Raw genomic sequence first — 11,676 nt, 5'->3', positions numbered from 1 at the left:
CTGTTTCAGTCACACTTTCTCCACAGATTTCCCTGTAATTGTAACTTTGAAGGCCATTTCTCAAAATAAATGTTCTCGCATTGTGGCAACGACCTCATATTATCCAGTCAAGATTACTTTTTCCCATGCGGATTTTCTAATATCTGATTCCTGCCTGATTTATTGAGCTTTGAACCCTAAAACCCAAAGCAAAATGTAGGAGCCGTGTCCCGCGTTCAGACTTTATTTTATTCCTCAGACGATGACTGAAGTGTGGATCACTGATCGGTCTGCTTAGTTTAAAGTAGAACAGTTCACTCTGGCTTTAGAGCCCATTGTTCTGCTGCTACAGAGACACATGATCTTTGCTGCACACCGATACTGTTACAGTTTTTGCCTGCACTGAATGATAGTCTATTATTAACCTCTTACCACCCGCCTGAACCAAATGCATTCTGTCCTCTTTGGCCATTATATAGGTCTGTGTAACACCTCATTTGAAAGCTAAGACCCACAAAACTGATCTTTTTCCTCGCGGTGTTGCTGTGTTGTGTCACCTTTTTAATGTTTTTTTTTCTTTTTGGTCACATTTTTGTTGAATTTTTGTCATTTTTTTGTTGAATTTTTGTCACTTTTTGGTTGATTTTTTGTCACTTTTTGGTTGAATTTTTGTCACATTTTTGTTGAATTTTTGTCACTTTTTTGTTGAATTTTTGTCACATTTTTGTTGAATTTTTGTTGCGTTTACATCCTTGTTTTCTTCTCATTTTTTGTGGCTGTTTTGGTGCTTTTTTCCCAAGAAGCTTTTTGATTAGGGTAAAGCCAAACTGGAGAAAATGGGATCCGTTCAGGTGGGAGTTAAGAGGTTAAAGGGGCTAGATGCAAGTTTGCCATTTTATACTCACTACTGCCACCTCAGGTCATATATGTAACTGCACCTTCTATATTAAGCTCGTGCATGACGGCACTTCGGACCCGAATTAACACCTTTCTGAGTGACAGTGCAGGATTTTAGAGGCAGTTGTGGTGAACAGGTCTGAGCTCATTCTACACATTAGGACATGCCATGAACATGTAGGGGGAGGAAAATACAGAATTTTAACATTTTTAGACTCCGTATAGTCCCTTTAATGTTTGCACAGTGAGTATTTATTAGCGGGAATGTGCACCATACACACTTTCACAACATACTATTATAATGGTTCATTGTTAACCTATTTATTAAAGTGATAGATAGCGTTTCAATTTGCTGCTTTTTCCCTCTTATAAAAGCTTAATATCCCACATTTGACAGGTTACGATCTGGTCTCCTTAATGAAACCATCCAATTTAAGGAAACTTGTAGCATTATTACCTGGTTTAGTCTTAATTTTTGAGCTTTTAACCATATTTTGATGACTTCTTAAAGATATTTTTCCTCAGTAACATCCCCATGTATTCATTTGTTTCCTGTTGTCATCCTTGACCCACAAACCCAGACTGCTACAAACTGAAAGCGTGTTGCGTTCACCGTGGCTGGGATTCTGCAGCTCCTCTGTCATTGTCCTGATTTCACCCGGACAGGCCTAAACTCGAGCGGCTCCCTCTCTTCCTTATCATTTCTCCCTCGTCTGTTTTGAGTCTGCTCAGATGTCGTCACATCGTCGGCCGGACACGAGTTGCGACACAACGCCCCTGATTAAGTTACACTCAGACACAGACGGGTTTATCCCTCCTGAAACCTATGAATAAAAGGACTGTTTTTAACCGGTGCCACAGAGTTTATCAAGGCTCCATTGTTGGAAGGGAGACAACAAAGAGACGAGTTGTGAGGTGTAAAGCTTAGCCCAATCTGAGACATTTACAAAAATCCAAGCTCAGATTTAAAGAAGGATCCAGGGCCAAGTCTTTTATTTGTATTTGAATGTGGTTTGCACTCACTGGTATACACTCACTTGATTCCCGGATGGTGTGGGGTTTTCCTGTGTGGAGTACCCATGTTCTCCTGTGTCTGGGTGGGTTTCTTTCAGGATCCAAAAGATCCTAGATGATTTTGAGAATTATTATGTATAGATTCAGACTGATCAGGGATGACGGGCCGTTTCAAGCTGCTCACACGTTTATGCACTCAAAGATCTTCTCACATATAAGTTACTTGCCTGGCCATCCACTCTCGTGCTTTTTGTGTCTGTTCAAATTTAGGACCGTCGTGAACGTTGCTCACAGCCGATCACATCTGGAAAAGTTTTGTATCGATCCAATAATAGATCGGCAGAAAGACCAAATTAACCACTTGTAAAATATTTAAATGTGCTTAGCAAGAATGTGCCTGTGTCGATGTCGATGCTACAAACTTTTTTTGGTCTCGTTCCAAACCTACATTGATTAAAACAGCCGTTAGGTATGGTATTCATATTTAATTCTAATACATTTAAAATCTGAACAGTTGCTTATGACTCCTTGTTCCTTAAGTTTTGGTGTCATAAACGACATAGATTGTTCTCATTAGTCTTTGCTCTTTGGCTGATGCTTCGTAAAATCACTATCTTCCTTGTTTACAAAACACGTTGCATGCCATTCATCTGGTTTTCTCTGATTGGTTAATAAACTTGGCCGGGCTAGTAAGTTACTGCATCAGCCCCTGGTCACAGGCCACTGTCACTAAAGTCAAGCCACTACCAATGATTTACATTGTTGGCTATATTTATATGACAAAGATATTTTTTTTCAGGATTTTGTTTTTAGCAGACTAGAACGCTTTATGTGATTGCGCAGATTACGTTAAAAAAAGGCAAATCTTCCATTCCATCGATAAAACCCTATCAATTCCCATCCCTGGTCCTTTCCAAACACAAACTCAAAGACTTTTTAATCAGAGAGTCAGACATGTGAAAATTCTTACTGTGTTGAATTTTGGCTGAAATTGACCAAATGTTTTGCTTAAAAGTTTGCCATTTGTCCAATTGTCTTTCCTCTGCATTTAACGAAGGTGTGGTGTTTGTGTGGTTCTCTCTGCAGACTGTTTGGGGGGAAGCAGGGCAAACAGGCTCCGGTCACTACAGCCGAGAACATGAAGAACTCCACGGTGATCTCCAACCCCCACGCCGCCAACGTGCCCTCGGACTGTAACCAGGGAGCGGACAGCGAGCAGGTCACTATCTCCCCCTTTCTTAACCTTTTGACCTGTTCAAACACCTGTCTGTGATTCACATTGAAGCTGGGATCTCGGTGAATCACAGAGACGTGACCGAACAGGCGCCTGACTTCATCTAAACCGTTACTCTCCCGTCGGGCTCAATGTGTCTGGACTGATTGCACTGACTCAGCTTCCATCGGTCGATCTTCGAGATAGTGTTACGGACTCGCTGAGGTCGCTCTGACTTTTCTTGTCTGAACCTCCTTCTCCTCATTGTTGACCTGGACGTGCGTCAACCTCAGCCGTGACAAGGAGCATCCAAATGTGTCAGTACAGTTAGGAGCACCAGGAACAACCAGGAACACTCAGATCGGAGCAGCTGAAGCTCCTGTTCCTAACTGCGAAAGGTTCCTCAAGGTCCACCTCATAACGTCGGCCTCAATGGTTAAGGAAAAGGAGGAAGGAGAAGAACCAAGGAACTACTTTGGCACTTTTTAGATGCAGCCAGTGTCTCTGTAAAAGTCCTTTTGTGGAGGAGCAGTGTCTCTACTCCAAGCCCTCTGCTTAACTTTACACATTTTTTGTAAACAGCCTAAAAGAAACACACTCAGGATGTTAAAAAATTAGCAAACGTTCAGTTCGATTTTAGTCTCATTTTAGTATTTGACGCAGTTTCAGAAAGCGCAAACAGGTTTTTGAAAATATTACAGTACTACCATTAGCGCAGTGTTAAAGATGGACGTCTCCTCTCTCCAGGCTTCCACTCCCGGATCGGTGTACTCCTCCTCGGGCCCCTCCGGCAGCCTGACGTGGGGCACCTCCATGAGCACCTGCAGCGTCCCGAGCCGAGACGGGACCCTGAGCACCTCGTCGGGCCCCAGCAGGGATGGCACGCTGGGGCTGGGGGCCTCGAGCAGCGCGGGCTACCCCTCCGTCAGCAGCATGCACACCAGCAGCGAGTCCATCGACCAGCGCGACGACCACCCCCCGGGGAGGAACGGGAGCGCCAGGACGGGCCTGTCGGAGAGGTGAGGGGCACGGGGCGGGGCTCATAGCTGCCAACCTCATCCATTTACAGTTTTTCATCCACTTTTTGCACATGGATTGCTAGTGCTTTGCTTTTTCAGCTCCATCTGCCTTTTTCTGTCCAAAGACACCCCTCTGTTCTTTGAAGCTGCTAGATTGGACTTCAAATGGTATCTCTAGAACTGAGCAATAAAAGGGAAATGCCACGTGAAAGTTCTTTCTGATTTCAATAGAAAATTGGGGCAAACATTGGACAAAAAAAATTGAAAAGATAGAAACCAAGGGCCTATACAGGTTTAACTGGGCCAAAAACAGTGCAACTACAACACGAAATCCTTCCATCATGACGGTGCTCCCTGGTCTTTCCCATGCTTCTTCATTCACAAATACTCACATTTTTGGTATCCACGTGTAGCACGAACGGCCGTGACCGAGATGACGCTGTAATCCAAATATGGTCATTTCCTTTTTGGGAGACAGCAGCGGCTAAAGAAAGGAGAAATATGCACTTACTTTAGCTATTTAACATACATTAGCTCCTACAGATTCCACACTTCAAGTTTCAAATTGACATCCCCCTCATTATTTTTTAATCCTCCATTCACCTGCCGCGTTTCGCCTTGACACACCACTCAGCCAGAACATAAACATGGGGTAAAGTCGTGTCCTGTAGTTCACGGCTCTTGTATTTTGTGAATCTTCTCTCTCTCAGTCCTCTGTCGTCTCCTTCGGCGAGTCCGCTGTTCTCTCGAAACACTCTGCCTCGGAAACAGGACAGGTAACGCCCAGTCGGTGTCTGCTCTGTGCTCTGGTGGTAGACCGTGTCGCTGCATGAGCCTCAGTGACAGTCACTGAGGTCTTTGTGTCCCCGTGCAAGACACTTCACTGCTTCATAAACACTCAGTTACTGTGTAAATGTGTGGCATCAGTGCCATCGGTAATGATGTCAATGCCATGGTAAAGTCATGTATTATTGTGTTATAGGGTTAGACTAGGGGTGTTTAATCGTTTCATTTATTTTTTCTATATGGTTGTATAGATGGGAGCAGTGTCTGCGTCACTGAGATGGTTAGCATTAGCGCCATCCCTTTGGGTGAAACAGAAGCCTTTCGTATGAGACTTGTTAATTTGTAGAATCTGAAGAGGCAAAGGAAAACATCTGCTTTAGGTAATTCGCAGATGTGCATTTGAAGACTCGCTGAATCATAAATCTGGCCTAATGCTGAGCACGTTTAATCAGGCTGAATATTATCGATTAAAGAAGTCACAAAGGGCATGATACACAGCCACCAGGGGGAGCTGTTCCCTCAATAATAACCATTGACAGAGATTAGCAATCAATAAACTGGCTCTATAATCTGTTTCCATTACAAATAAAATAGCTCTGGATTCTAACACTGAGCTGATGTGTTCATTAAGAATGGACTGAGGCTAGCTGAAGCTCGTTTATGCTAGCAAATTAGCTTTTGGAGCCAGCTCCATCCTTTAGAATAGGTAATAGTAAATGAATAACATTAGGACGATGTTGCACGTGTTAACAGGGTTTTTTGCAGGGCATTTAAAAAAACATTAAAAGTCATTGAATAAATTATGTCAAAATGAAAAAAGCATTAAACTTGCTTTAATCTGGCATTAAATCTAAGTTTCGTGGAAAAAAAAAACATTGCCCGACTAACACTTTAAACATTTTCTAGATGTTGTGTAATTGTTGTTGGTGTTATACCCCTTGTCCAGGGACACCAGTTGAAAACTAGCTCTGCAGCTAATACTGACACAAATGTTCCTGTTACCTGCCACCTTAGGGTTAGGGTTTGCAATTATACGTAAGTGTAGTGACTGGAAAGCTTACAGTCTATATGCCAGTGTGACACCTCAACATGTGTGAGATCTGTGTTAGCAAAACACAACTTACATTTGCCGTTCCTAACCCTAACCCTGATCAGGGGGTCGGTAAGTAACAGGTTCATGTGTACCCTGTCAAATAAACTAAGAAATAAAATGCATTTTGCAGCTTAGGTTCATCAGAAATACAGAAATGATGATCCAAAATACATTCAGCTGTAGCCTTGACCACAATTATTTACTCAAACGTTTTCTGTTTTTTCCCTTTTGCATTTCCCCTCATGAATTCATTTGACACAATATTTGCTAATGTTGAAAAAAGAAATATGCACAAAATATAGTAGTAATATAGTAAAAAACACATAAACCCTGGTTAAGACAAACACGTGGAGGTAAGAATGACGGGCCAAAAGGCTCAGTGGAAAGTCCGTTGGAGCCGGGAACTTCCAGAGCCAGCCGCCATTTCCTCACGGCTACAGGAAGGAGTAGGCCACAATAGGTCCATTCTTCCTTTTACAGTCTATGGTGAAACTGGCAAGGATTTTTTTTATCTCTAGAACAAGAAATGAGAGATTTTGTATAGACCGCCATAGAGCAAAATCAGCTGTTTTCACCCAGAGGGGGCGGGGCCTTAGCAAAAGTGTGTGGATGTTGCTCCCATCTATAGAGTTAAATCTCTACTATGTTTGTTTTTGAGGTTTTAATTGTTGCTGTATAAAGTATTATCACTGGTAATGTGTGCCAATTCAACAAGAACCCTGACGGCCACCACAAATTGTTCTGCGGGCCGCATTTGGCCCGCGCGCCGCACTTTGGGCATTGCTGGGTTTAAGATATCAGACTTGCCAAATATTTGTGGATAGAACTCCTGCCGCTCAGCAAGTTCCAGGTTTAGCGCCCAGGCCATTCAGTGGAGTTTGCATGTTACAACAGCTTTACCCCCCCGTCACCAAAAACATGTACAATAGGCCCTCCCCGTCTGCAGTGACTGTGCTGTGTGTCCTCCCTGTGTTGTGTCTTCGGCTTCATCATTCCTGCTGAGTTCTGAAGCCGCTGTTTCTCCTCAGTGCGGCGAACGGCGGCCGAAACACGCTGCCAAAGAAAGGACTCAGGTACTCGCTGGCGCCCTCTGCTGTGCGCTCCGCTGCTGTCGTCCCCGATCTGTGCTTCTCTCACTGCAAAAAAAATAAAACAAATCACTTCCACATGGATCAAAAAGACTGGATTTACGAGTGTTCATCTTGGAATACATACATTTACATGTTCTTTGTGATGGATAATAGCATTACAATATAACGTTTAGTCAAATCTATAAATGTATATATTTTAGGAAAAAATATTTGTTTTTTAAATGGCAAAACTTGGGCTAGAATGGATTAGTGTGTGCCTTCTGGTCACAGCAAGATCAATGTCGAGAATTGGGTTATTTTTTTTTTGCAGTGATTCCCTTTGGCTTTGTGGCTCAGAGTGGTGATTATTCTGTGATTATTCTGTGATTTCCACGTGATATAGATGTTGTTAATGGATCCTGTCGTTACTAACGCGCTGCTGCTGACATGAACAAAGCTGGGCTTTGTTGATTCAGATGTGGGTGAATTCCCTCTGAGATCATTACTGTGTGTTTATGATAAAACTCCTTTGTCTGTTGAATGTCCAGCGTGTGTGGCGCTAGTTGGGTTGAAGTCAAAAGGCTAAAAATTGAGAGGATACACAATAATGTGCTTTAGAAATGTTAAATGACTGTTTCTCTGGGAGATTTGTTCATGTCCACTTAGAATTATTATTATTATTATGTGACATTTAAATTGAGTTTTTAACATACCCTTGTTCCTGGGTACATTCTCTTCATTTTTTTGATTTTGGTGCATTTTTGTGGTTTTAGGAGCAAAAACAGGTTACCCATTTCCATTTTAGTCTATGAGTGGTCAGATCATTGTACATAAATATCTCAGAACTTCTCCGAACGCAGATGGAACCATGTCATTTTAAGGGGAGATGTAATAAAAAAGATCCAAAATCCATCTGACCAAATCTTTGTCACCATTATGTCACAATATGAAACCATAAATTAAAAATCTGTTTATACTTTTTCAAATGAATATCTGTACATGAGCATTTTTGTTAACGACAGAGAAACCACAAAAATGACATAAATATCATGAAATCAGCATACTTTTATACTTCTGTCTTCACTGTGTGTACAAACCCAGCTGGTGTCACTGCGCCTGTTGCTCCTGTGTCGTCTGAACGCTGATGTGTGATATGTCCATTGCGCAGGTATGGCCCCGCCCCCCCCTCACTGCGAGGCCCGGACGAGGCGCGCGATTGGCTGCGGTCCCACTCGGTCAGCGGGCTGCAGGATTCTGTGGGCAGCTCCCCGTTCTCCCCCGGGTCCAGCCTCACGTCTCCGACAGGGACACGCTTCAACTTCGGTACGACTGTGGCGCCTACAAACGCCTTTACAAACGCCTTTACAAACACCTTTACAAACACCTTTACAAACGCCTTTACAAACACCTTTACAAACACCTTTACAAACGCCTTTACAAACGCCTTTACAAACACCTTTACAAACACCTTTATAAACACCTTTAAAAAAGCCTTTACAAACACCTTTACAAACGCCTTTACAAACACCTTTACAAATGCCTTTACAAACACCTTTACAAACACCTTTACAAACACCTTTACAAACACCTTTACAAACGCCTTTACAAACACCTTTTACAAACGTCTTCACAAACGCCTTTACAAACACCTTTACAAACACCTACAAATGCCTTTACAAACGTCTTCACAAACGCCTTTACAAACACCTTTACAAACACCTACAAATGCCTTTACAAACGCCTTTACAAACACCTTTACAAACACCTTTACAAACGCCTTTACAAACGCCTTTACAAACGCCTTTACAAACGCCTTTACAAACACCTTTACAAACGCCTTTACAAACACCTTTACAAACGCCTTTACAAACACCTTTACAAACACCTTTACAAACGCCTTTACAAACACCTTTACAAACGCCTTTACAAACACCTTTACAAACACCTTTACAAACGCCTTTACAAACACCTTTACAAACGCCTTTACAAACACCTTTACAAACGCCTTTACAAACACCTTTACAAACACCTTTACAAACGCCTTTACAAACAACTTTACAAACGCCTTTACAAACACCTTTACAAACACCTTTACAAACGCCTTTACAAACACCTTTACAAACGCCTTTACAAACAACTTTACAAACGCCTTTACAAACACCACATGACTGTTGTGTGTCTGCGCAGCCTCCAGCCCGACATCGGCCGCTCAGATGAACCTGACGGGCTTGAGGAACAACAGTCTGTCCCAGGACCCAGAGCAGAGCGAGGCCCGGCTCCGCACCTCCTGCATGAGCCTGGACGACAAGACGAGGACCATGAGCCGCTCGGGTTCCTTCAGGGAGGGCTTTGAGGAAGGTGAGCTTCATATCCACAAACTGACCATGAGCCGCTCGGGTTCCTTCAGAGAGGGCTTTGAGGAAGGTGAGCTTCATATCCACAAACTGACCATGAGCTGCTCGGGCTCCTTCAGGGAGGGCTTTGAGGAAGGTGAGCTTCATATCCACACACATCTGACCATGACCGTGAGCACACATCTGAAAATTCCCCCTTTACGATCTTGATTTGATAACGTTTTGTCGACTTGGAACTTTGTCGAAAGCACTTCAACTTGGCCACGCTCCGCCATGTTTCCCACGCTTATCCATTCACAAATACTGACATGTTTGGTATCCATGTAATGCACGGAAGCCCCTGACAACACTCTGTAATCCAAATATGGTCATTTTCTTTGAGGAATTTGCCAGACGTTGTTTGACGCCCATTACCCAAATGAGCTTTTCATTTCACTCTTGCAACAACATCTCCACTTTAGAAGCTCCTACAGACTCCGCACTCTACGGGCTTGGTTTTAGGAAGGAGGGAGGTTTTTCAATAGCTTTTTTTTACACATAAAATGCCTTTTTTTTATATGAAAAAATACGATGACAGAAAACTTGCAATACACTGCTTTCTTTTATTTATGTCAGTAATAATTGAAATGGAAATGGTTAGAATGAAGTTGAACTAGTAAAAATCGGGCACAGCTTTTCTCCCATAGATTCATATGAAAATCCGCAGCCTCACGTTGTGATTAGCTGAAACGTGGCCCTTGTCTTTGTAATTACCCATAATCCCTTTAGCCCTTTTGTTCAGGTGGATATTAGCCGTCTCTGATTCTCGTCATAAACCCGTAAGTAGATTTGTTCTGAGGCTTTGTGTTTCCATCAGCCTATTTCCTGGAGAAACAGTGGCTTTTCCCACAGCACAGGACCCCAGTGGAGTTACATGACACACAATCATTTAGAAGGAAACCTGCAGAGATTGTACAGCACCAGACGCTTCACAAATGACTTAATTGCTTGGCGTGTGTGCTCTTAAGTTTTATGACAAAGATGAATGACGAGAGGCCCACCCACAGGGAACGAGATTAAAGAGATTGAAAGACACCGAGAGGCTTCTGCTGCAGGATGCTGGACGTTAAGGCGAGACAGTCGTTTCCTTTCTGGGAGACCGCAGCGATATACACCTGCAGACATTACAAAACTTACAATATACTTGTCATATTTATATCAGTGATCCACAGCAAACACCTGAACATCCTCATCTTGTTCAGTTCCTTCAGTTCTCTCCCTCCCTCAGTCACAGATGTATATTTTGTGGAGGCGCAGATTGAGTTTCGCGTGGAGTGAAGAGACAGAGGTGTCGCTGCCCCGTTTCAGTCACGCCCTTCTCAGAAATCACCCCCTTTAACCAAAATGTGCCGCTTAGAGTGACACAGACACCTTTACGGTCAGCTCCAGCACAAAGGCTCTGATAACAATACTTACACGGTCTCTACTGACAGTACTGCTACTTCTACCCCAGCACCTACTGCAGAAGCACGACACATAACAATACATTTGTCCCGTTGTATTGTCTGAACGCCGGCTCCATCTGGACTAAATTGCCTGCATACATTGGTCAATGAAAACTTGTTTGGAGTCCGGTTGAGGCTACTTTAAAGCTGGGTTGCCTGACTTTTTGTTGTTGTTGAAGATGAAATTTATTTTAGAACAGATCTTGTTGCATTGTCTTTACCTAAACGTTTATTGAGCGATGGAAGATGCTAATCTAAAGGAGTGTAATTTATTTTGTGGGTGGTCCTCCCTGCTTCACTTTACCACAGCTCAAAGCTGTTGTACACGAGCTTGAAACAAACTTATAATTAATTTGCTTGGACAATTCGGATGTGCAGGAGGGATTGTGAGAGCTAGAAACGAATTTGGGCCAAAACAACAATGGAGATCATTTTTGTCTCTCAAACTTGGCTGTAAATACTGTTTAAGTGGCGCTAGCCCACAGTTAGCTTTGCCCGTTAGCCTGTTAGCTTCTTCTTCGTGGTTCTGTTATTGTGTATTGGTCCTCCGGGTCAGAGGCAGGAAAGTTGCAATTGTGGCTTTATGGCCAGAAACACCAGGGGGAGATGAAAGACCTCCCAATGAACCCATTGACACTTGTATTCACACTATTTTAAACACGTTTTATAGGTCAAATTTGATTAGCTTTTATATTTTCATCCTATTTATTAATAAAGATCACTTCTTATTAGTCAAATAAGGCTATTTTTGCTTAGCTAATGAAAAA

General features: G+C 42.7%; 1 protein-coding gene across 1 annotated transcript in view; it reads left to right on the top strand.

Annotated features, from left to right (window-relative positions):
• The window catches only part of nav2a (neuron navigator 2a), a gene marked incomplete at its 5' end in the record, with an annotated part of 117,111 nt that overhangs the window by 84,821 nt on the left and 20,614 nt on the right, over positions 1–11,676 (top strand). Inside the window, 6 exons of the mRNA XM_079554884.1 lie at positions 2,977–3,109; positions 3,851–4,122; positions 4,833–4,898; positions 7,030–7,074; positions 8,240–8,394; positions 9,259–9,429. Of these exons, the coding sequence (XP_079411010.1) occupies positions 2,977–3,109; positions 3,851–4,122; positions 4,833–4,898; positions 7,030–7,074; positions 8,240–8,394; positions 9,259–9,429 (842 nt within the window). The remainder of the gene's footprint in view (positions 1–2,976; positions 3,110–3,850; positions 4,123–4,832; positions 4,899–7,029; positions 7,075–8,239; positions 8,395–9,258; positions 9,430–11,676) is intronic.

The sequence above is a fragment of the Gobius niger genome (genome assembly GCF_951799975.1).
Source record: "Gobius niger genome assembly, chromosome: 4".
In the NCBI taxonomy this organism is placed as follows: Eukaryota; Metazoa; Chordata; class Actinopteri; order Gobiiformes; family Gobiidae; genus Gobius; species Gobius niger.
This window is presented reverse-complemented; position numbering and strand designations above follow the sequence as displayed.